The sequence below is a fragment of the Gopherus flavomarginatus genome, chromosome 18 (assembly GCF_025201925.1).
Source record: "Gopherus flavomarginatus isolate rGopFla2 chromosome 18, rGopFla2.mat.asm, whole genome shotgun sequence".
Classification (NCBI taxonomy): Eukaryota; Metazoa; Chordata; order Testudines; family Testudinidae; genus Gopherus; species Gopherus flavomarginatus.
The window spans coordinates 5,525,824-5,551,155 of NC_066634.1; the positions used below are offsets into that span (position 1 = coordinate 5,525,824).

Sequence of the window (25,332 nt, forward strand, 5' to 3'; positions counted from 1 at the left end):
AGAGAGCAGAAAGTGAGCTGCTGGTGGCCCAGAACCCACGGGGAAGGTGGACTTGCCATTGTGAGGAAGGAGACATCTGCCCACGGTTGGTTGGTCCCACTGTGCCCAGGGAAACAGGATTCGTCCCGCCTTCCTCACAAGCAAACGGGACAGCGCCGGGGGGGAAACACAAGATTCTGTTCCCCAGTGAAACAACCCACAGGGTCCTGCCTGGCACCTAACCGCCCGGGCCAAGATGGGGCGCCGGAGGGGGTCTCTCTAGAACTGGCTCCCTAAAAGGGGGACGGTGGAAATCTGAGGCCATGCTGCCCACAGCAAAGATGGCCGCCTGTTGGGGGGGGGCAATGGCTACAGGGGAAAGAGCCGCGCCCCAGCTTCCTCCCCATCTGCCCCGCCATCCACACCGCCCCCACACACAGCCCTGCTGCCCCCCTCGGACTCCCAGCTCCTGAACCTGCCCCATGACCATGGGGGAGGGGCACTGCCTCTCTTTCCCCCCCAGATCTTCAGACCTCCCCCCCCCCCCCGGACAGAGCTGCCCCACATAGCAGAGACGGTTGGTGGGAAAACACCCCCCTCAGCTCTGACTCTTCCCGGGGGGGTCAGCTAGATGAGATAGACTCCCCCCCAGGCCTGTCCTCCTCAAACTCCCATAGGGGAGGCTGGGGGGCACCTGAAGCCCCCCTTCCAGTTTGGCTCCCCCCCTACACAAGCAATGGGCAGGGCCTGGAACAGCCTGTGGATAAATCAAGCTGAGCCCATGGGGGAGATTTGGGGGAAGGATGCTGAGATGCTCTGGGAGGAGGAGCATGGGACAGATGCCCCAGGGATGGGGGGGGGCAGTAAGCACCAATATTCCTGTGTTGAGGGGGTGATCTGTCTTGGAGGGCGGGGGGGGGCAGATGCTGTCTTTGGCTCAGTGGGCAGAGGGGCTTCTGCAGGGCGGGCGAGGGCGTGGACGCTCTGTCTCGGGCATGGCCCCTGGGGGGCGAGGGGGATGGACAATTGGTTCCCCTTCACACTGCCCTTCCAGTGCATTGTGGGAGATTTTGCAAAGCCTTCCCCCACCCCCCCACCCCGATGGAGATGCTGGAAACACTCCCCGCCCCCCACAGCTTGGGAAGGGCTTTTCATCGGTACACGTCAAACCAATCAGTACATCTTACCCGGCAGGTCACGCTCATTAATCCTATCCTGCAGCTTGGGGAAACCGAGGCACAGAGCAGCAAAGCGACGCCCCCGCACTCATCTGCTGGCGCTGCAGAGGTAATTCGGTTGCCGGAACAAAGGCGGAGGCCGGGCTAAGCCGCGGCAAGAGAAGAGTTACAGGCGCCCCAGCGACTTGGTGAGACGCCAGCAAAACCAAACCACACGGGAGCTTTGGCTAACGTTTGTTAGAAAATTTAATGGCTAAAATGTCAATGCTGCACATGGGGCGCAAGCCGCTTTCCCTGAGACGTTGGTGGCTGGCCACTGATTTCAGCAAGAGGCCACCAGTTTGGGGCAACGTTCGGTTGAAAAGCCACAACTGGTTTTCAGAACCACCGAGCACTCACGATTCGGCGGGGGGAGGAGGGGGGGGTCTCAGGGCAGCTCTGGCGTTGGGAGTCCTCAAATTAAGCCACCTCCCCCCCAAAATAGTCAGTGGCCACTTCTTTAAAGTTGTAAGCCAACGTTTTCAAGGCTACTAGATAAAGAGATCAAGTCCTGGTGGGGAGAAAAGCCCCAATGCTCAGGGGGCCTGGGGTGGGAGGGTGAAATGCCCCAGTACCCCCTGCTGGATATATCACAAGAGTTCGTTTCCCAACCTCATCTGCAGAGCTCAGCAAAGCCCCGCTGTGCTGAGTTGGCCACAAGCCGACCTGCTCCACCCAGAGCCACCAGCCCGAGTTGCCAGCGGTGGCTATAGGAGAACGCAGCTGTCAGTGTGGCGTTGTGACGAGTGGGCCGGTGGGGCAGAGGGGATCCCGGCCCGCGGGCCCAGCTGGGTCCTCCCTGCAGAGGGGACTGGCTGGGCCGGACGGCAGCGCAGCGAGGGGTCAACAGAAGAGCCGATATCTCCATCTAAGCCAGGGCGCTCGGCGTCTGGCCAGCCCCGCTCAGGGGTCACTAAGCCACTGGCATCTGGAGGAGGGAGGGGAGCCGGGGCCACCCCTGGGAGCTGCTTAGCAGGGGAGACGACCTGGCCCATGGATGGAGCTGCAGGGATCGGGCCCACAGGGGTTCCCATGGCTGCTGATGTGCCCTGATTCGGATCCAGGGCTTTAGGGACCGGCTGTGCCCGAGGGGCATCCCCAGCCCAGGCGTGGTCTTGGAAGGGAGGCACCAACTGGACCAGCCTGAGCCGGGCCTGGGGTGGCCCCGGTGCCGCTGGGCACAGGGAGGGCAGCTCTGGGCCTGCAGAGGGGGCCGGGGGGACCTCCTGGGGAGGAGGGTACACGACTGGGCGAGCAGCAGCACCGGGATCACCCAGGGCGGGGGGGGACTCTGCCCCAAGCCAGAACCAGGAGCTGCTGCCCGGCCCCGATGCCGGGAGAACCACAGGGGCGCTGGGCACCAAGGCAGGTAACTCCCAGTTGGCTTCAGGTCCGGCGGCCTCTGGGCGCTGCAGGGCCTGGGGGCTCGGCCCCCATCTCGGAGCCACGAAGGTGGGAGGGGGCTTGACTGGGATTCTGGGGTCCTCAGCTGGGTTAGGAGCTGTGAGGACTGGAAGAATCTCGGGCAGGGTGGGAGGGGGCTCAGCTGGGGTATCGGGGTCCCCAGTCAGGTTGGGAGCTGCAGGGACGGGAGGGGGCTCAGCTGGGGTGTCGGGGTCCCCAGCCGGGGCGGGAGCTGTGAGGACTAGAGGGATCTCGGCCAGGGTGGGAGGGGGCTCAGTTAGGGTGTCGGGGTCCCCAGCTGGGGTGGGAGCTGCAGGGAAGAAAGGGGGCTCAGCTCGGGTGTTGGGGTCCCCAGTCAGGGCGGGAGCTGGGAGGAAGGGAGGCGGCTCAGCTGGGGTGTCGGGGTACCCAGCCAGGGCAGGAGCTGTGAGGACTAGAGGGATCTTGGCCAGGTTGGGAAGGGGCTCAGTTGGGGTGTCAGGGTCCCTAGCTGGGGCGGGAGCTGGGGGGAAGGAAGGGTGCTCAGCTGGGGTGTCGGGGTCCCCAGTCAGGTTGGGAGCTGCAGGGACGAGAGGAGGCTCAGCTGGGGTGTCGGGGTCCCCAGCCGGGGCAGGAGCTGTGAGGACTAGAGGGATCTCGGCCAGGGTGGGAGGGGGCTCAGTTGGGGTGTCGGGGTCCCCAGCTGGGGCGGGAGCTGGGGGGAAGGAAGGAGGCTCAGCTGGGGTGTCGGGGTCCCCAGCTAGGGCGAGGGCTGGGGGGATCTCAGCCAGAGTGGAACAGAGCTTGGCTTGAACGTGGGGGTCCCCAGCTGGGTCAGGAACAGCAGGGGCAGGTGGGGGCTCAGCAGGATCGTCGGAGTCTCTAAACAGGGCAGCAGCTTCTTGTGGGATCCACGGGGCGAGACCTTGAAAAACAAACCCAGTTCAATCCCACTGACAGAGCCCAGTGCCACTCCCACAGCTGAGCCGCTCCCCTGCCCCTGCCCCTGCCCGCGGGGTTTGGGTCTGCCAAGCTCCGCGCTACACACTGCTTGGGCTGGTGGGGGAGCTCCCTCAACCAGCAGCGGTTGGAGGGTTTTATCCTCTGAGCCGGACCGACCAGCAGGGGGCGACAGAGTCCTGCCCCCGCCCTCAATGCGCACCTGCCCCAGTGCATTCTGGGAAATGCCCAGCATGCCTCAGCCAGTGGGATGCAGTGCAGCACCAGCGATGCATGCTGGGAAGTGTCCCGCCCCACTGTGCATTATGCCCCAGTGCATTCTGGGAAGGTCTGGGCTGCTCCGGGGTGAGCCGCACAGCAAGCAGGCTCAGCAGGACATTGTGGGAGACGTCCCACCACAGGGAGAGCTGGGAAGGAGGAGGACTGGCTGAGCCAGTCACAACGGGACCCTCTGGCCTGAGGCTGGGCTGGCCCGTGGCTCTGGGCGGGTCCCGTTCCTACACCACAACAGAGTGGCTGATAGTTCGGGGCCTCAACATCTGGTTTGGGGCCCAGCCTGACCCCCCCCATCACACACCCCTTGGGGGAGACCCAGCCCCTCAATATCCCCCCCACACCATGCAAGGCAGCTGCCCCCTCTTCCCCCCGTTACGTACCAGGCTCTGCCCCGGGGGGTTCGTCGGGGTCCACTGGCAGCAGCAGCATCTGCACCCCGCAGCCCTGCATCCTCACCACGTCGGGCATCTGCGCCAGCCGCTGCTTGGTGGAGGCCGTGCGGCCCAGGGGCAGCGGGTGCTGGTGGGCGGCGCTGTACGCGGCACGGAACTGGAAGAGGGACATGCCCCCGGGGTGCCCGGCCAGGATGGCCCCCACTTTCCGCTTCAGCTCCCTCAGGTCCTCAGGTGGCTGGGCCCCAGACTCCTGGGTCCCCTCCTCTGCTCGCAGAACCAAGGGGGCGCTGGCAGGCCTGGCCCCGGACTCCTGGGTCCCCTCCTCTGTTCGTAGAATCAAGGGGGCACTGGCAGGCCTGGCCCCGGACTCCTGGGTCCCCTCCTCTGTTCGCAGGCCTGAGCAGGCGCCGGTGGGCCGGGGTGGGCTCAGTAACCAGGCTGGGAGACGGGGGTTGGCCCCTGGGGACTTTCTCAGCTTGCCCAGGACAGCAGGGGCACGGAAGGGCTCCCGGCCCGAGGGCAGGCTGGGAAGCAGAGGCTGGTTGGTGGTAGCACTGGGCAGCCGGGGGTTGAGGCAGTCGGTGGCGGGTGGGGGCGGGCGCTCTGCAGCATTCGTTGGGAGGAGGCACCTCTTGGTGCCAGGCAAGGGGCGGGCACTGCCAGGGGGCAAAGATCCAAAACCTTTCTTCTGCCCTGGAGGGAGGGGGGAGTGCCGTCAGCGTGGGTAACAGGAACATGGCACCCCCCAGCATGCACTGCAGTTACCACTCTGCCTGTATCCTGCTCCGGACCAACCTAGACTTTTCCCACAATGCTCGGGAGCAAAGGCGGGTTTACGCCATGGGTGAGTTGCGGGGGGGAACCTCACAGCGTGCCCCACAGCCAGAGAGTCAGACAATAAGGAATCCAGGTCTCGGCTACCCGCAATGGCTCCATGGAGAGCTGGGGGCAGGGCTTTGGCCTGTGGAATGGAGTTCTGACCCGGTTCAGGGGGAGCCAGGACTCCTGAGTTCTCACCCCAGTTCTGGGAGGGGAGTGGGGCCTAGTGGTTTGAGCAGGGGCTGGGAGCCAGGACTCTAGGGTTCTGTTCCCAGCTTTGAGTGGGATTTATTGTCCCATTCGTCCTCCCCACCGTACCTGTCCCCAGCCAGACAATACACTTGGCTCCCTTCTCCGGCTGCCTGTACTTCAGCGCGGGCAGGTGCCTCTGCAGGTATCCGAGCACATCCTCCTTGCCCTGAGAGCTCACAAACCGCTTCAGATCCAGCCCGTGTCTCTCCAGCATCAACTCCTGCACCTTCTGCAGCTGCAGGCCAGACTTGTGAGAACGTAGAAGGCACTTGAGCAGCGTCAGGACCTCAGTCACACCTGCACAGAGGCCGAGGGAAGAAAGATCGCCAAGGTCAGGGGTGGGAAATGGGGCCTTTTCCCCTCTGGGGGGCACCAGCTCCCATCCAGCCCCAGACCAGGGACTGGCTGGCTCAGGGGGACGGGGAATGGGGCCCGGGGCCTTTCCCCTCTCGGGGGCACCAGCTCCCATCCGGCCCCACAGCAGGGACTGGCTGGCTTAGGGGGGCGGGGAATGGGGCCCGGGGCCTTTCCCCTCTCGGGGGCACCAGCTCCCATCCGGCCTCAGAGCAGGGACTGGCTGGCTCAGGGGGTCAGGGAATGGGGCACGGGGCCTTTCCCCTCTAGGGGGCACCAGCTCCCATGCGGTCCCAGGGCAGGGACTGGCTGGCTCAGGGGGGCAGGGAATGGGGCACGGGGCCTTTCCCCTCTAGGGGGCACCAGCTCCCATGCGGTCCCAGGGCAGGGACTGGCTGGCTCAGGGGAACGGGGAATGGGGCCTGGGGCTTTTCCCCTCTCGGGGGCACGAGCTCCCATCCGGCCCCAGAGCAGGGACTGGCTGGCTCGGGGGGTGGGGAATGGGGCATGAGTCCTCTCCCCTCTAGCGGGCACCAGCTCCCATCTGGCCCAGGGGCAGGGACTGGCTGGCTCAGGGGGGTGGGGAATGGGGCAGGGGCCTTTTCCCTCTAGGGGGCACCAGCTCCCATCTGGCCCCAGGGCAGGGACTGGCTGGCTCAGGGGGGCAGGGAATGGGGCACGGGGCCTTTCCCCTCTAGGGGGCACCAGCTCCCATGCGGTCCCAGGGCAGGGACTGGCTGGCTCCAGGGGAAGGGATAAATCTGAGTTTCCCATGTCCTAGTTTGGGGGGGTGGGGGGGAAAGAGGAAACCAGCTACATCCCTTCTTCCAGCACACAGGCTCCACTACCCTCCACTAGGGGGCAGCCCCTACACACCCTTTTACTGGCTTCTAGCTATTCCCTGGATTCTGGCTTATTCGGATCCACATCCCCCAACTCCATGATCCAGGGTGATTGGTTTGGCCCGTCATACACACCCGGGCGGGGCGCATCGCCCGATCCTATTCATCGTTAATAATACTTGTACTGATGGCCAATTGATCCGGCGGGAATAAGGTTCTTGTCCCAGAATCAGGCTAATACCAAGGAGTTTGAAATCATGGTGGGAACCTCGGGGCATCTGGCAAGGACCCTCGCACCGGGAGCAAAGCAAAGCCACGGCGATTTTGATTAAGGTCAGCAATAAAGCCAGAAAAGCTCATAACGAGATAGGAACAATACACTATCGGAGATACCTGGAGAACCTACTCCTAAATCTGCATGCTCACACTCTTCCTCCAGGGCCTGGTGGGCAGAGACAAAGGTCTGATGGTCCAGGTTCCTCAACACTCAAGCGGGACAGCAGATAATAATCGAGAAGAAGGCTCAAATGAGGGATAGCTAGGGCCAACCACCGTGTGGAGGGGGCTATTACAGGGCCCGAGCGCTGCCATGAATAACCCTTCGAAGGGTTGCGAGCGCTTTGGGGGACAGGATGAAAATTCAAAATGATCCGGACAAACAGGAGAAACGGTCTCAAGTCAATAGGATGAAATTCAATAAGGACCCATGCAAAGCGCTTCACTTAGCAAGGACCGATCAGTTGCACACATACAAAATGGGGAACGACGGCCTAGGAAGATGTATGGAGGAAAGGGATCTGGGGGTCAGAGTGGATCACAAGCTAAATGAGTCAACAGTGTAACGCTGCTGCAAAAAAGCAACCATTCTTGGCTGTATTACCAGGAGTGTCGTAAGCAAGATACGAGAAATAATCCTTCCGCTCTACCCTGCAATGACTAGGCCTTAACTGGAGTATTGTGTCCAGTTCCGGGGGCCACATTTCAGGAAAGAAGTGGACAAACTGAAGAAAGTCCAAAAAGAGGAGCGACCAAAATGATTCAGGTCTAGAAAACATGAGCTAGGAGGGAAGATTGAAAAAAACAAACCAGGTTTGTTTAGCCTGGAGAAGAAAAAACTGAGAGAAGACGTGATAAGTTTTCAAGTCCATAACAGGCTGTTACAAAGAGGAGGGAGAAAATTCTCGTTAAGCCCTGAGGACAGGACAAGAAGCAAGGGGGGTTTAAGTTGGACATTAGGAAAAACTTCCTGTCAGGTTGATTAAGCGCCGGAATAAATCGCCCAGGGAGGTTGTGGAATCTGCATCATTGGACGTTTTTCAGAGCAGGTGTGATAAATGAGTGAGGGGAGGGGGTAGTTTTCTTTTGTGGACGCCCAGCCAGCCGGTTGGCTGTGGAATCCCTCTCAGTGGTTGTTCTCTACGTTTCCTGTAAAGGTTTAACAAGCCGGCTGGTAAAAGGAAAGGAGTGGCACCTGACCAAAAGAGCCAACGTCCCTTTGTCTGCAGTTGTGTTTCTCCAGGAAAGAGAGGAACGGGGGAGCAGTTATGCTGTGAGACACTTTAAACCAGGTATGAAAAACCATCAACTCATACCTGAAGATTGCTTGTCTGAAACCCCAGAAAGGTAAGGAAATTCGGGAATGTCTAGGAAAACGCGATTAGAGTTATTTCTTTTATTTTTGATTGGCTCTGTGCTAAACCCAAATGTGTTTTGTTTTGCTTGTAACCGTTAAGCTGAACCTCAAGAAGGATGTTTACATTTTGTAAGGGGTTTTTTTACATCTAGCAATAGCCTGAGTTCCCAGATGTATTTTGTCTTTCTTTTTGTTTTTAATAAAATTTACATTCTTTAAGAACAGAATTGGATTTTTGTGTTCTAAGAGATCTGTGCGCATGTTGTTTAATGAGCTGGTGGCAAGAGCTGATTTCCTTTGTTTTCTTTCTCAGGTCGTCCCCGGAGGGGGGGGGTGAAAAGGCTTGAGGGGGCTCCACGGGAAGGAATTCCCAAGTGCGCCTTCCTGGGTTTCAAGGGGTTTGCATTTGGGTGGTGGCAGCGTCTACCCAGCCAAGGTCAGAGAGAAACTGTAACCTTGGGAGTTTAATACAAGCCTGGAGCGGCCACTGTGAATTTTTTGAATCCTTGCCGGCCCCCACTTTCTGCACCTGAAGTGCCAGAGTGGGCGATCTGCCTTGACAGCAGGTTGGAAAACACCTGTCACGAATGGTCCAGATAATACTTAGACTTACCATGAGTGCAGGGAACTGGACTAGACGACCTCTCGAGGTCCCTGCCAGTTCTAGGATTCATTCAAGTGCTTGGTCTTCCGTGCCCAAATCTAACTCCCTCACCCTTCTCCTCGGTTGCACTTATCCAACAGGTGAGGCCCTACCATATTCACAGCCATGAAAAACGTGTCACGGCTGTGAAATCAGACCTGCCCTGTGAAATCTGGCGAGGGGAAGGGAGGGACCGGGCTGATGGCATTTTAATTCATAACCGCACCAGTCACCCCAGCTCCAACAGGTTCTGCGGTTACCACTTCCCTGTTCCTGCCACGGCAGCTTAGAGGCAACTGTGGGGCCGTTGGTCTATGGGATATGGGCCTGTAGGTTACAGGTGAATATAACAAAGGCTACTCCCCCAGCCCCGGCCCACACAGACCCCTCACTTCTCTCTAGGATGCCCAGACATCCCAATCTTAGGGGTTTTACCCTCCAAAAGTTTCCTGATTTTTCACATTTACTATCTGGTCACCCTACCTCTCTCCGGCGCAGCAGCAGGCTCTGGGTCCCGGTCCCCGGCATCCCAGCTGTCGGCCGCCCCTGGCTCCGAGGGGATGCTGGCAGCTGCTTCCCCGGGACAGGAAGCTGCGTGGGGATGCGGGGACCCTGGAGAAGGCAGAATGGGGCCTTCACTGGCCACCCCTAACCCCGACATGCCAGCCCCCGCCCCGGCCTGCCAGGGGTCATTTGGGGGACGGACAAAGGGGCGACAGGGCAGAGCGGAGCGAGTCAAGGTCCCAGGTTGGCGTCACATTTTGCTGCCCTTTGGCCTTTAACCCCAGAGGACTGGTAATGACAGATTCCTTGTGGTTAGAGCGGGCGGGGGGGGAAACCAGGACTCCTGGGTTCTGAGCCTCGCTCTGGGCCGCACTCCCTACCTCTCTGGAGCTGGACGATGCAGTTGTTGCCCCTCTCTGGGCCCCGGAGTGTGAGTCCCGGGACGTCCCGCAGGAAGGAGACCACGTCCCCGTAGCCTCTGGCCTGGCTGAAGGCCTCCAGCTCGGCTCCATGCTTCCCTGCCAGCAGCTTCCGCAGGTTCTTCACCCGGATGCCAAAGGGGTAGGGGGCCAGGGCGCCCCGGATCAACATCTCCATTGCGCCAGGCTTTGCCACCCGACGCTGGCCTTGCGTCCGCCTCGCTGGGCCCACGGCACCCGGCCCACCCGCCTCAGCAGGCTGGGAGGGCTCGGGGGCATTAACAGCAGCATCTGAAGAAGAGGGGAAAAGAAACAAAAAAGACCCTCAATGGAGTGAGAACACGAGGCCACCATGGGTCCACCTCCGGCCAGTGGGCACGGCCCCCCCCCAGCACAGGGCAGGCTCACCCACGCATCCCTCAGCCTGGCATGGCCTCCTCACAGCCCCTAACCCGAGCCGTGCCCTGCAACCCCACCCACAGGAACCCCCAACCCCAGGCACATGCCCAACTGTGCCACCCTTCCCGAGCACAGCCCCTCGCAGCTATGTCCTCCTGCACCTTCCACACCAGGCAGGGCCCCAGCTGCATCCCCACCCCGGCCGCTTGCCCACCTACCCGCGTCCAGCCGGGCCAGGCAGGCGTCGCCCTTGTCTGGGTCCCGCAGCCAGAGGTGGGGCAGAGCCTGGAGCAGGTGCAGGGCGTCCCTGCAGCCCCGCTGACGGCTCAGCTCCTCCAGGTCCAGCCCATGCTCGCTTCGCAGCGCCTCCTTCAGCTTGCCCACCTTCAGCCCCAGCGGGAACCGGCCCAGCACGCCCTGCACCCAGGCCGAGACCTCGGCCAAGCCTGCCACGAGACGGGGGGAATGGGGGGGCTGTGAGAGCCCGCGCCAGCTGAGAGCCCCCTGCCATGGGGCACCCTCTGTGCGTGCACCCGGCCCTGGGGGCAAGAGGCCGTTTGGCAGCCCCCCAGCTGAGTTCTTGGGCATCCCCAGAGTGGGGGCAGGGTCCAGGAGAGCACCCCACATGCTGCCCCCCACAGCTCACAGTCCGCTGCCAGTTTGTCCCCCAGCCACCCCATGTATCCTGGCCGTAGGCTCCCTCCATCCCTAGCACCCCCACAGGCCCCCCCAACATAAACCTGACAACGCCCCAAAGATGTCCCCCACATATGGCAATGGTGCCACACACCAAGCCCCCACTGACAGCCCTACAGACACATACCCTCAACCGTCTCCCTCCAACATGCCCTGCCCCATAGCCCCACCCCCAGAGACGGGCGAGGGAAAGAGACCAGCCGCCGAGCCCCACACAGCCCTTCCCCAGGGGGCAGACGGGAGCTCAGGCTATGGGGTGATGGGGGGGGGGGCGTTGGGGGGTCTGGCTTGGGCTGTGGCCTCCTTGCCCAGATTCATGCCCCACATGCTGCGGCCTCGCTGAGAAGCCGGCTGAGCTGCTCACCGGGCATCTCCCTCGGGGTTCCCATCGGCCCCCCATCAGCAGGGGCATCGGGCAGGGGGCTGCTGCTGTGCCGGGCCGATGGGGGAGCAGGGCCTGGGGGGGGCTGCGGGGCAGGAGGTGTCACAGCCTCACCTAAAGGAGGGGAGAAGAAACAAGACCATCTCAGTGGGAGTAAAAAAGACAAGTTCACTCGTCCCCACCCCGCCTCCCGCCTCCCAGGCACAGCCCCCTGCCCGGCAGCAGGCCCACCCATGCCTCCTACCACCAGGAACTGCCTCCCCGCACCCCATAATCTCCTTTGTGCCCTGCTACCCCCCCCAAGGAACCCCCACTTCCTGGGCACATGCCAGCTGTATCCTACCCCCTCCCACATGAACCAGAGCCTCCATCCCCCCTCCCAGCCACGTACTCCCCCAACTGCCACAGCCCCAGCTGCTCCCCATCCCCACGGCCGCTTGCCCACCTACCCGCGTCCAGCCGGGCCAGGCAGGCGTCGCCCTTGTCTGGGTCCCGCAGCCAGAGGTGGGGCAGAGCCTGGAGCAGGTGCAGGGCGTCCCCGCAGCCCCGCTGACGGCTCAGCTCCTCCAGGTCCAGCCCGCGCTCGCTCCGCAGCGCCTCCTTCAGCTTGCCCACCTTCAGCCCCAGCGGGAACCGGCCCAGCACGTCCTGCACCCAGGCCGAGACCTCGGCCAAGCCTGCCACGAGATGGGGGGAAGGGGGGCTATGAGACCACGCGCCAGCTGAGAGCCCCCCAGCCAAGGGGCACCCTCTGTGTGTGCACCCGGCCCTGGGGGCAAGAGGCCGTTTGGGAGCCCCCCAGCTGAGTTCTTGGGCATCCCCAGAGTGGGGGCAGGGTCCAGGAGAGCACCCCACATGCTGCCCCCCACAGCTCACAGTCTGCTGCCAGTGTGTCCCCCCAGCCACCACCTCCATCCATCAACAGCCCCCAATCTGCTCCCTCCAACCCCCACAGAACCCCACCCCACCAACCTGCTCCCTCCATTCCCAGCCCCCTCACCGCACCAACCTCATCCATCCCCAGCCCCCCACACAGCCCCCCATCCCAATCTGCTCCCCCATCCCCCCCACAGCCCTCCACCCCACCATCCTGCTCCCTCCATCCTCAACCCCCCATAGCCCCTCCACCCCACCAACATAAACCCAACAGCCCCCCAAAGATGCCCCCCCGAAATGGTAATGGTGCCACACACCCAGCCCGTCAACACAGACCCCCTCCAGCCATCTCATTCCAACATGCCCTGCCCCATAGGCCCTCTCCCCCGAGATGGGCGAGGGAAAAAGACCAGCCACGGAGCCCCACACAGCCCTTCCCCAGGGGGCAGACGGGAGCTCAGGCTATGGGGTGATGGGGGGTGGCGTTGGGGGGCCTGGCTTGGGCTGTGGCCTCCTTGCCCAGATTCACGCCCCACATGCTGCGGCCTCGCTGAGAAGCCGGCTGAGCTGCTCACCGGGCGTCTCCCCCGGGGCTCCCGTTGGCCCCCCATCGGGCGGGGGGCTGCTGCTGTGCCGGGCCGATGGGGGAGCAGGGCCTGGGGGGGGCTGCGGGGCAGGAGGTGTCACAGCCTCACCTAAAGGAGGGGAGAAGAAACAAGACCATCTCAGTGGGAGTAAAAAAGACAAGTTCACCCGGCCCCCCGCCAGTTCCCACCATTGGGCAAATCCCCCTCCCCGGCCAGCTCTCCCCACCAGGCACGTTCCCCACCCCCACTAGCTGCCCTCACCAGACACATCTCCCTCCCCCCAACTCCCCACACTGGGCACCTCCGCCTCCCCCCCAACTCCCCCCACCAGGAACAGCCTCCCTCCACCCCATAATATGTTGTGCCCTGCAACAGCCCCCCTCCCAGGAACTCCCAGTCCCTGGGCACATGCCTGGCTGTACCCTGCCCCGTAGATAAATCTCTGCATTAAGCATCTTTGCATAACTGTGTATCGTTTTCATCATCTTCATATGGCTCTGTATTGTGCCTCTTCACATAACCTTATACTAAGTCTTTCCAGATATAACCTCTGTTTTCATATCAAGTCCTTTGATATGGGAACTTTGTACCAAATCCTTATATAGAAACTTTGTACTGAGCCTTAGTATAATGTTATAGCCCCGGGGATAATTACGGTAGAAGAAAAGTATCAGAGGGGTAGCCCTGTTAGTCTGCATCTGTAAAAGCGGCAAAGAGTCCTGTGGCACCTTATAGACGAACAGACATATTGGAGCATGAGCTTTCATGGGTGAATACCCACTTCGTCAGATGCACGTAGTGGAAATTTCCAGGGGCAGGTATATATATGCAAGCAAGAAGCAGGCTAGAGATAACGAGGTTAGTTCAATAAGGGAGGATGAGGCCCTCTTCCAGCAGTTGAGGTGTGAACACCAAGGGAGGAGAAACTGCTTCTGTAGCTGGCTAGCCATTCAGTCTTTGTTTAATCCTGAGTTGATGGCGTCAAATTTGCAGATGAACTGGAGCTCAGCTGTTTCTCTTTGAAGTCTGGTCCTGAAGTTTTTTTGCTGCAGGATGGCTACATTTACATCTGCTATTGGGTGTCCAGGGAGGTTGAAGTGTTCACCTACAGGTTTTTGTATATTGCCATTCCTAAAGTGTCTTTTCCTTAGGATGGTGTCAATTATCAGAGGGGCGGCCGTGTTAGTCTGGATCTGTAAAAGTGGCAAAGAATCCTGTGGCACCTTATAGACCAACAGACGTATTGGAGCATGAGCTTTCGTGGGTGAATACCCACTTTGTCAGATGCATTCACGAAAGCTCATGCTCCAATACGTCTGTTCGTCTATAAGGTGCCACAGGACTCTGCTGCTTTTCCTTAGGAGAATAAGATCTGCCCCCTTTCGATCAATTGCCCTGAAGGTATGGAAGGCAGCACCCTCCAGACAGCTGCGACAGTTGGAGAGGCGATGGAAGCCCCCTCAAGGAGTGAACTCACAACCCTGGGTTTAGCAGGCCGATGCTCAAACTGCTGGGCTATCCCTCCCCGCCAGCTATGTGCAAATAAATGTGTTAGTCTCTAAGGTGCAACACGTACTCAAGTGTCAGGGGGTAGCCATGTTAGTCTGGATCTGTAAAAGCAGCAGAGTCCTGTGGCACCTTATAGACTAACAGACGTTTTGGAGCATGAGCTTTTGTGGGTGAATACCCACTTCATCGGATAAGTACGCCTCGTTCTTTTTTCAGATGACCAACAGACACAGACTTTGCATCTGGTGTAGATTTGCATGAGAGAGGATCTGCTATAAATGGGAGGGGTCTTGCGGAGGACCCCCTCCCCCCAGTCTCGTCTTGTCAACATGGGAGCATTGATCCGGATCGGCAGAAGCCCGGCTCCACTCCCTCCCACATCTAACTCACCTGGCCAATGCAGTTAAGGGGAGCAACTCATTGGTAACAAGACAGAGTGTGATATTGTGTGTGTGTGTGTGAGTGCAATATATCATATGCATATGACACTGTGTTGATTGATAGATGCGTTACCAATAAATGTGGTGCTTTGCCTTAGCCCCCCTGAAAAGCTCCTGTGCAGGACTTCGAGTACAACATTCCTTCCCACACGGACCAAGGTCTCCTCAGTCATATCCTCCCCCACCTTCCACGGCCCCAGCTGCATCACACCCCAGCTCCCACCCAGCTGCCTGGCACCCCCCCCCGGCTGCTTGCCCACCTACCCACATCCAGCCGGGCCAGGCAGGCATCGCCCTTGTCTGGGTCCCGCAGCCAGAGGTGGGGCAGAGCCTGGAGCAAGTGCAGGGCATCCCCGCAGTCCCGCTGACGGCTCAGCTCCTCCAGGTCCAGCCCACGCTCGCTCCGCAGCGCCTCCTTCAGCTTGCCCACCTTCAGCCCCAGCGGGAACCGGCCCAGCACGTCCCACACCCAGGCCGAGACCTCGGCCAAGCCTGCCACGAGATGGGGGGGATGGGGGCGCTGTGAGAACCCGCGCCAGCTGAGAGCCCCCCCGCCATGGGCACCCTCTGTGTGTGCACCCAGCCCTGGGGGCAAGGGGCCTTTGGCAGCCCCCAGACCTGAGTCCTCAGGCGTCCCCAGAGTGGGGGCAGGGCCTAGGAGGGCACCCCACATACTGTCCCCCACAGTTCACAGTCTGCTGCCACCCCACCTCCCAGCCACCCCTGTATCCTGGCCGCAGGCTCCCTCCATCCCAGCCCCCCCACCCCACCAACCTGCTTCCTCCATCCCCAGCCCCTCATAGCCCCACCACCCTGCTTCCTCCATCCCCAGGCTCCCCAGCCCCCAAACCGCACCAACCTCCTCCCTCTACCCCCATATCCTCACACCCCAGCCTGCTTCCTCCATCCCCAGCCCCTCCACCTCACCAACCTACTCCCTGCATACTCAGCCCCCCGACATTCCCCCCCACTCCCTCTATCCCCAGCCCCCCACCCCCAACATGAACCCGACAGTCCCCGAAGATGTCCCCCGCAAATGGCAATGGTGCCACACACCTAGTCCCCGCCAACACGGACCCACAGACTGCCCCCCAACAACACTCGCCATCTCCCTCCAACATGTCCTGCTCCATAGCCCCCCCGAGATGGGCGAGGGAAAGAGACCAGCCGCTGAGCTCCACACAGCCCTTCCCCAGGGGCAGACGGGAGCTCAGGCTATGGGGTGATGCGGGGGGTGGTGTTGAGGGGCCCGGCTTGGGCTGAGGCCTCCCCATCCAGGTTCACGCCCCACACGCAGCGGCCTCGCTGAGAAGCCAGCTGAGCTGCTCACCGGGCATCTCTCCCGGGGCTCCTGTCCGCCCCCCGTTGGCAGGGGCATCGGGCAGGGGGCTGCTGCTGTGCTGGGCCAATGGGGGAGCAGGGTCTGGGGGGGGCTGTGGGGCAGGGGGCTTCACAGCCTCACCTAAAAGAGGGGAGAAGAAACAAGAGCAGCTCAGTTGGAGTGAAAAGACAAGTTCACCTGTCCCCCCCTCACACACACAAACCCCCAGCTATCCCCACCGGACACGTCCCCCTCCCCACCCCCAGCTCCTGCTACCAGGCACGTTCCCCTCCCTCAGCTCTCCCTACTGGGCTCGTCCCCCACCCCCAGCTCCCACCACTGGGCATGCCTATCCCTCATACTGGGCACAGGCCCAGCTGCTCCTTCCTCCTTTCCTTCCATATTTTTTGGTCAAAAGGCTGAGGAGAAAAGCATCAAGTCTGCAAAACAAACAGAAGACATTTTCGTCCCCACAAAAGGCGCTAACAGAGTCCCCCTGATGAAGAAAACTGGGGAACGGAGGCTTTCCTCAAACATCGGAGATTTAAAAAAAAAAAAAAAAAAAAACAAAAAACCTCGAGTTTGTCCGAAAAACCCTGAGGCCACGTCTACACTACGGGCGCCAGAGCAGCGCAGCCGGGGGGCCACGTCTGCGGCGCTGTAACCCCGCCGCAACGATTACAGCACTGGAACGGAGCTTTCCTGGAGGAGCTCCGCTCCCCAAATAACAGGAACCATGTCGACAGACACAGTCACCCTCTGCCTAGGCGAGTCTACACCGGGGCCAGGGTGACGAGGCTGCGGGGCTCAGAAGCGTGGTTGGTTCACACCCCTGAAAGCCGCAGCTCCGTCGACCGACGTTTTACGGGTAGAGCAGGCCCAAGGGAAGTAAACGTCACCGTTTTTGAAGAAAGCTGAGGAAGAAAGGAGCAACTCTTGTCAAAAAATGCGTCGGGAAAACATTGCTTTTGTTAATAATCCGAGAGAAAACCATTGCACGTGTCAAAAAACGTGAAGGGGGGGGGAGTAATTTTGGTCAAGACAATGCGAGAAAAAAGGAGCAGCTTTTCTCAAAAAAAACAAAACAAAACAAAGAAGGGGAAAAAGTCGCTTTTGCCAAACAATGTGAAGTAAAAAAAAGTCACTTTTGTCAAGAACACAGATGGGAAAATGTCATTTTTGTCAAAAAAATATGGAGGGGAAAATCCTCACTTATGTCAAAAATCAGAGAAAAAATGGCTGATGTCAAAAAAGAGCGAGGAACAAAAGTCGCTTTTGTCAAAAAAGGGGGAAAAGTGACTCGTCAAGAAAATATGAGGTCCAGATTTTCCATCGAAAATTTCAAGTTTTCAGCGAGCTGTTTCCATTTAGAAAAGTCACTGCAGTGCCTCATGGGAGTTGTAGTTCAGATGCCTTGCGACTGCCATTCACCTCTACTGCCCAGGCTCCCTGGTCGGACTACATCACCCACAATGCACCATAGCTTCTAGTCTTGGTGGTGGGAGATGGTGCATGGTGGTAGTAGGACAGTGCATTGTGGGAGATGAAATCTCATGGGGGAGGAAGCCCAAAGGGCCATATAGTCCGTTTGGCCTCAGAGGAAGATGCTGGATGCCCATTGCTGTCAGCAGTGGGATAACCTGCCCTCATCCTACCCAAGACCAGTTCAGCCCTGATGCCTGGACCCCATCCCTCTCTCCTCACCCTTCTGAAGCTGGACAAGACACTTTTCCCCTCTCTCCAGACCCTGCAGCCTGATCCCACGCAGCCTGGTCAGATAGTCCAGGGTGCTTAGATATCCCTGTTGCTGGCTGAATTCCTCCAAGTTCACCCCGTGCCTCTGCCACATGGCCTTCCTCAGGCTGAAGACCCGCAGACCATTGGGGAAGGAGCCCAGGGTGCTGCAGAGTAGCGGCAGGGGGTCTGTGACATCTGGAAAAAACAGAGACGCCATGAGAGATACTGTGCAGCAGGATACAGACAGGCCATTGGCCATGTTTTCCCAGCATGCCCTGGGGCAGACACAGCTGGGTGTGGAGAGGCCAGTGTGCCATTGGCCAGGGTCTCTCTCCACATTCAGGAAGGGGGCCGGGCTGGGGCAGCCCTACAAGAAACCATTTCCCCACTCACTCTTCTTAAAGGCACAGCTCAGGACACGACACTTCTCTCCCTTCTCAGGGTTCCAGAGTTCAATACCCGGCATCTCCTGCAGGAAGGACACGACTCCTCGGTACCCTCCATCCTGGCTGAATGCCAACAGGTCCACCCCATGTTCCTTCCGCAGCCTCTTCATCAGCGGCTTCACTCTCATACCCTTGGGGTGGCATCTCAGGGTGTTAGAGACGTGGGCCAAGACTTCACCCAAGTCTGCATGGAGGGAGGGAAATGGCGGTGCTGAGCAACAGGAAGCAGAGCCCCTCCAGTCCACAAGACCCCAAACCTATGTTCTTGGAGCGCATCACCCAGAGAGACAATGTGTGGACATTGGCCAGGTTTTTCCAGCAAGCATTGGGGCAGAGATGGCTGGGTGGCAGGGTACGGACAGGCCATTGGCCAGGTTTTCCCAGCATGCACCATGGCAGTCATGGCTGGGTGGTAGGATATGGACAGGCCATTGGCCACATTTTCCCAGCATGCCCTGGGGCAGCACCTGCCTCCTTAGGAAGGGGCATGGAGAGAGCAGCCTCTGGATCCGGTCCAGCCCTCAGCCTCTCTGCTCAGCCTGTTCTAACCGGACTGAGAAACAGCAACTCATAACGTGCAGGATCTGGGCAGCTCCTACCTTCCCCAGGGGCCTCACCTGGATTTGACTTCGATGTCGGGGGTATGTCTGTGGGATCCAGGCAGGCAGCAGCCACAGGGGTCAGAGCGGGATCGGGGGCTGCGTCAGGAGGGGCGTCCATATGGGTCCCGGTCCAGAGTTCGGGTGAAGGAAAACCAGCAGGATCCAGAGGTGGTAGAGGAGGGGTAAATCCAGCTGGGAAGAGAAGAGGGGGGAAGGTGGTAAAAAAAAAAAAAAAAGAAAGAAAGAAACAGAAGGAAGGAAGGAGATAAAAGAGAAGAGAAACAACAACAAGGAAAGAGAAAACTCAAGGGTAAAAAGAGTCATTTTGGCAACAAAACAACAGGGGAAAAAAATCTTTATTGTAAAAAATGAGAACGAGTCACATTTATCCAAGAGAAAACTCCCAAAGCCAGTTGTTTCTGTCCAAATCTTCCACAGAAAATTTCAAGTTTTCATTAAAAAAAAAAAAAAAAAAATTTCATTCAGAAAAGTTGCCAGGGTGCATTATGCCCCCTGCCCCGATTCTACCCTACAGCAGAGCCTCCCTGATCGGACTGCATCTCCCACAGTGCACCAGGGTCCCCGCTCTTGGGGATAGGAGGCTGCGCTGTGGGAGATGTGACGTCGCAGGGGAGCATGACGCAGACGTGCCCAGACAGATATATTTACACCTGCGTCTGGCCACCCTCCTGAGACGTCACCGAAGGGGGCATGCGGCTGAAAGCTAAGGGCTGGCCGATCCTTGTGGCTAGCGTGAGGCGATTGTACAGGAAGGAGTTTAAGAGATACCTAAAACATAGGATATTACGTTCCGAAACTGCTGGAGGTGAAGCACGTTCCCCTGAGGCAGGGCAGGACTCGGCTAGCTGAGTTGAAAATGAGAACAATCAGGTATCTTTCCACCCAGCCCTGCTGCGGTCACAGGCTGGAGTTGGTCCACGCCCGAGCGTTTACAAAGAAAAGAATCTCCAAGAAAAGACTCTCAATAGGGGACCCTCTGGGCTAAGCTGAAGATAATGAAACGCCTTGATTACAAAAGCCTGGGACTGTAGGGCCAGAAAACTGTCCACTTAACTGCAACTCTCAGGGGTGTGAGGGCACCTCCCTAGTGTCTACACTGAAGCACTATAGAGTTCCAAATGTAGACACACCCCATCTTACAGGAGAAGAAGAAATGGGCACAAGATGGTATGTTACAGAGATATTTTGCCAGCGTGAGTGTCTCCTGAAATCCCAGCTCTCCGGGCCGGACAAGCATTGTATGGACTGACCTTTGGGTGAGAAATACCTCAGTAGACAGGAAATAAAAAAGACATTTTTGTAAAAAAAATGAGACTGAGTCACTTTTATCCAAGAGAAAAAGACCAAAAAAACAGTCGCTTCTGTCCAAATCTTCCATGGCAGTGATGGATGAGTGGTAGGATATGGACAAGCCATTGGCCACATTTTGCCGGCATGCCCTGGGGCAGAGAGGGCTGCATGGTAGGATATGGACAGGCCATTGGCCAGGTTTTCCCAGCATGCACTGGGGGCAGTAGGTCACAGACAAGGCTAACACGCAGTTGGTCAGAATTTCCCAGCATGCACTGGGACACCATCTGCCTCCCTGCAGAGGAGCTGGGGCAGCTCAGCCTCCGTGTCTGATCCATCCCAGGTTGAGACCCAGAGACACAACATCAGGATCCCAGCTACCCACAATTCCCCAAGACAGGCAACAGCAGTGACCCTCCCACTTCACCCCACCTCAGACGTCACCTGGATTTATCGTTGACATCAACCACGGAGCACCAGGATCCAGGTGAGCAGCCGCCACCAGAGGGTGAACGAAATCGGGGGCTGCGTCAGCGGGGGCATCCGGTAAGAGTATGTCCCAAGGCTCGGCCAAAGGAAACCCGGAGAGATCCAGAGGTGGCTGTGGGGAGATGGAGCCAGCTGGGAAGCGAAAAGAGGGAAGGTTAGAGAAAGAAGGGGGGAAAAAAAGAGGAGAAAAATCAGAGACAAAAAAAAAAAAAGGGAGAAATGGAGAAAGGGGGGGAAAAAGAGATGTCAATATCTGTGTAACGAACTCTATTAAATCATGTGGAAAACGTAACTCTTCTCTATTGAATAGTGTTCCAAGAAAACACCGAAGGGAATTTTTCAGCTTTCGGTACGGGTCTTGTCGACGCTGGTTTCAAAACTTGTAACAAAAATAAAAATCTGAAAGTTGGTTTGTGTCACCTTCCCATGCAGAGATAACAGGGCAAAAGCCAAAAGGGTGATTCACTAGCCTTTCAGAAGTGCTGTTCCAAGTCTTCATTCATCTTTCTGATTTAAGGTTTCGCATGGTGCCAGTAATAGATTTTAATGTTTTTAGAAGGTCTCTTTCTATAAGTCTATAATATATTAACTAAACTATTGTATGTAAAGTAAATAAGGTTTTTCAAATGTTTAAGAAGCTTCATTTAAAATTATATTAAAATGCAGAGCCCCCGGACCGGTGGCCAGGACCCAGGCAGCGAGAGTGCCACTGAAAATACGTTCGTGTGCCGCCTTTGGCACGCATGCCATAGGTTGCCTACCCCTGCACTAGCCAGACCTACACCCCCCTGGTAAAACAGATGAGGGAGCACGAATCATGCTGGCCATGCAGTAACGCCAAGAGGAAAAGCCAGCACAACCTGTTGTAAGACACAGGAAAACACACGAACGCAATGAAAACCCAGCGTTCATTAAGACGCATCGTAACAGTGAAAATAAATAAACAAGGTATCAAGCAACGTGTTAGCCAACTAAGGGAAAAAAAACACATCTGTTCAAAGAATTTTACGCCAGCATGTCTGGAATTATATTTAAAATACGTTGGTGGAGGCGGCCGTTTCAGTGATCTGCGCCTGCCTCACATCACAAGACATGGGAGATAAAAACGCTGGGTTTGACCAAAGGGGAATAAAACAATGCAAGACTTACACCGGATCGGACCAGCTTCAATCTAACACCAGCAGCACCAGCTACCTCTGCCCTAAGGCTGAATAATTCATCGTCGCACTACCCTGCTCTGTTGGTGTTACATCCTTTTTATGCCTCCTAACGTGTGCATATTAAAGCTCAAAACTGCTTGAGCTTAGTAACTGGTGTGGACGGGGCTTTCTGTGGCCAAATGCATCACGTGCCCCTTTGCTGCCAGGATAACAGCCTCCTACTGCTACCGGTTGCCAGACCTCCTCCTTTAGCTCCAGTGGCAAAGCCATGTGCTCTTGGAGCCAAACATCCCGAGTTCAATCCCTCCTTACCTCCCCCTGGCATCCCCGGCTGCCCCCGGGAAGAATTGGCGATGACCAGAGACCTTCCATCCCACAGCAAGCCGCTCTCCCATGAGTCCAGGCTCTCGGCAGCAGGGATAGGGGCACAGAGGTCCCAGGACACTGGGGAGTCATGCCGGAGGAAGAAGGGAAGCGGCACAAAGCCTGCATGTGAGAAGCAAGAACCTCTGTGAGCCCAGAGAGGTCCCCACCCTGCACCATCCTAATAAGGCAAAATCTTGTCCTAGCAGAGTGCAAGACTCCTGGGTTTCTCCGATCTCCCCCCGCAGCCAGTGCTGACTCCCAGTGTCCCAGCATGGCACTAAGGGGCCAGGAGCAAGAGGAAGCAGGGTGGGGGATCAGCAGGGAGCGCTCTCCCCTGGCAGGCAGGGCTGGCCCCAAGGCAGCTCTGGGAGAGGAGTGGGGGCAGCTGGGAGCCAGGACTCCTGGGTTCTATCCTGGCTCTGGGAGGGGAGCGAGGTCTAGTGGTTACAGCGAGGCTGGGTGCCAGGGAGGGATAGCTCAGTGGTTTGACCATTGCCCTGCTAAACCCAGAGCTGTGAGTTCAATCCTTGAGGGGGCCATTTGGGGAACTGGGGTAAAGATCTGGGGATTGGTCTTGCTTTGAGCAGGGAGTTGGACTAGACGACCTCGTGAGGTCCCTTCCAACCCTGATATTCTATGATTCTAAGGTGTAGAAACAAAGGGTATGTCTACATCTACAATTTTGCAGCGCTGGTTGTTACAGCTGTATTAGTACAGCTGTATAGGGCCAGCGCTGCAGAGTGGCCACACTTACAGCAAACAGCGCTGCAAGTGGTGTTAGATGTGGCCACACTGCAGCGCTGTTGGGCGGCTTCAAGGGGGGTTCGGGGAACGCGAGAGCAAACCGGGGAAGGAGACCAGCTTGCCCGCGGTTTGCTCTCGCGTTCCCCGAACCACCCTGCAAACCGCAGGGAAGGAGACCTGCTTGCTCGGGGGTTCGGGGAACGCGAGAGCAAACCGGGGAAGGAGACCAGCTTGATTACCAGAGGCTTCCTCAGGTATGCTGGGATACCTGCTTATTCCACGGAGGTCAAGAAAAGCGCTGGTAAGTGTCTACACTTGATTACCAGCGCTGGATCCTCTACACCCGAGACAAAACGGGAGTACGGCCAGCGCTGCAAACAGGGAGTTGCAGCGCTGGTGGTGCCCTGCAGATGTGTACACCTCCTAAGTTGCAGCGCTGTAACCCCCTCACCAGCGCTGCAACTTTGTGATGTAGACAAGCCCAAACCCTGAAGGTTTCAGCAGGATTCTGCCCATCTTCAGGGGGGAGGGAATACACAAAGGGCCCCAATCCCCAGCCTCACGGCAGCCCCCCACCCTCACAGAATACACAGGAACCCTGATCCCCAGCTCTCCCCCCACGCTAGGATACACAGTCAGACTCCAAAGTCTAAAAATAAAAATTCGGTGAGTAACAATTAAAAACAGACCAGAGAGAGCAACTAACCCTAAACTATATCCGCGTAACCCCCTGCACCCAGGAGTGACTCCAGAGTGACCCTGGGTGGGCTGAGAGCAGAACCCGGCTCTGATCCCAGCACAGTCGGGGTGACTCCGGATTGAGCCCAGGAGGCTAGGATCAGAACCCAGCCCTGCCCCCAGTGCAGTCAGGGGTGACTCCGGATTGAGCCCGGGGGGCTAGGAACAGAACCCAGTCCTGCCCCCAGTGCAGTCAGGGGTGACTCCGGATTGAGCCCGAGGGGCTAGGATCAGAACCCAGCCCTGCCCCCAGTGCAGTCAGGGGTGACTCTGGATTGAGCCCGGGGGGCTGAGATCAGGGTCCGGCCTGTACCTGGCTCGCTCGATGGCTGCAGGGTGCAGGGCAGTGGGGCAGAGCCCGGCCTCTCGGGGTCCATCCCGGGAGCCTCTGGCCCGGGCCCAGCTCCGAATCCTCCAGCCAGACGCTCGCTTCCGATTTCGCTTCCTTCCAGCCCACGTCGGGGGCGGGAAGCCTGGGCCGCTCCCATTGGCCTAGGGGACTTTTGAATGAGGAAGCGGTTTCCGCTTGCCCTGCCCCTCGCTCCTCCTCCCGGAGCTCCCGCCCCAGCGCTCGGACTCCTGGGTTCTCCCCCTGGCTCTGGGAGGGGAGTGGGGGCTAGTGGTGGGGGCTAGGAGTCAGGACTCCTGGGTTCTCTCGCTGGCTCTGGGAGGGGAGTGGGGTCTAGTGGTTACAGTGGGGTGGGGGCTGGGAGCCAGGACTCCTGGGTTCTCTCGCTGGCTCTGGGAGGGGAGTGGGGTCTAGTGGTTACAGCGGGGTGGAGGCTGGGAGCCGCACTGGGTCTCTCGCTGGCTCTGGGAGGGGAGTGGGGTCTAGTGGTTACAGCGGGATGGGGTCTGGGAGCCACACTGGGTTCTCTCACTGGGGGCCGCACTGACCCTTTTCCCTAAAATACTGAAGTTTAGGAAAAACAAATACATATGCACATGTACCCGTCCAAATCATTGTCCTTTATTTATGTAGAGTTGGAGGGGGTGTTTTGTTGGGTTGGGGGGGTTGAGTTGTTTTGCTTTTTACAGACTCAATAATAAAAATAACTCTGCACAAAGTGATCTGTGTATCTTTGTTAATATCACTTTTCCCAGCACGCCCCAGGATGGGGGTGGTCGGAGGGGGAGGCAGCAGGGGCCAGAGAGTAATGGGGGAGAGGTGAGTGCCACCACTACACAGCCAGGGGCCAGACACTGTGGCCAGAGCCGGGAGCTGTGGGTCGGTGCCTGAAGCCCCACGGGTGCAGCCTGCCACTCAACCACCCCAGAACTGAAGCCCCCCAGCAGCCTGCCACTCCCGAGGTGGGGCAAAAAGTCCCTTTGATCCTGCAGCTTTTGGCCCTATCTGTCTCCAGAAGTGGTGCAGGACGATGCACCCAGGAGCAGCAGGGAGCGAGGGGCTGATGCGTTGCCCCCGGGAGGCTGCCAGGCTTCTGGGAAAGGCCCTGGTGGCCGTCTGTGCTGCGTAGCTCCCAACCAGGGCCGGCTTTAGGCCGATTTGCCCGATTCCCCCGAATCGGGCCCCGCGCTGGCCGGCTGTCTCCTGGAAGCAAAGTTCTGCATCTCCTGGAAGCAGCAGCTGTTGCTGCTAGGCAAGAGACGCTGGCCGGCAGAAGGCTGAGGCAGAGACAGCTGCTGGGTGTTGCAGGTCAGGAGGGGCGAGGGGGGAGAAGGCACACATGCTTGCAGCCTCCCTTCGCCTCCCCCCAGCAGTCACCTGGAGCCTGGAGGAGACCCCAGGGAGCTTCTGGTCTGGTGGGAGACAGGAATCTCTGCAGTGGACCTCACTCACCTGAACAGCTGCTGGGACTCCCAGCGGTGAGTGTCTGACCCTGTCATTCCCC

General features: G+C 58.6%; 1 protein-coding gene across 1 annotated transcript; it reads right to left on the bottom strand.

Moving 5' to 3' along the window:
- Nucleotides 1-1,387: 1,387 nt before the first annotated feature.
- LOC127036503 (uncharacterized) lies at nucleotides 1,388-23,930 on the bottom strand. Its single transcript, XM_050927442.1, has 16 exons — nucleotides 23,793-23,930; nucleotides 21,944-22,117; nucleotides 20,427-20,603; nucleotides 18,687-18,863; nucleotides 18,017-18,253; nucleotides 17,591-17,818; nucleotides 15,896-16,027; nucleotides 14,996-15,057; nucleotides 11,603-11,768; nucleotides 9,638-9,967; nucleotides 9,237-9,365; nucleotides 5,348-5,578; nucleotides 4,196-4,903; nucleotides 3,399-3,504; nucleotides 3,021-3,080; nucleotides 1,388-2,963 (listed from the first exon to the last, which is right to left on the bottom strand). The coding sequence occupies exons 1-16, from the start codon at nucleotides 23,854-23,856 to the stop codon at nucleotides 1,904-1,906; spliced, it is 4,041 nt and encodes a 1,346-aa protein (XP_050783399.1). The 5' UTR covers nucleotides 23,857-23,930; the 3' UTR covers nucleotides 1,388-1,903.
- Between the last annotated feature and the right edge of the window lie 1,402 nt (nucleotides 23,931-25,332).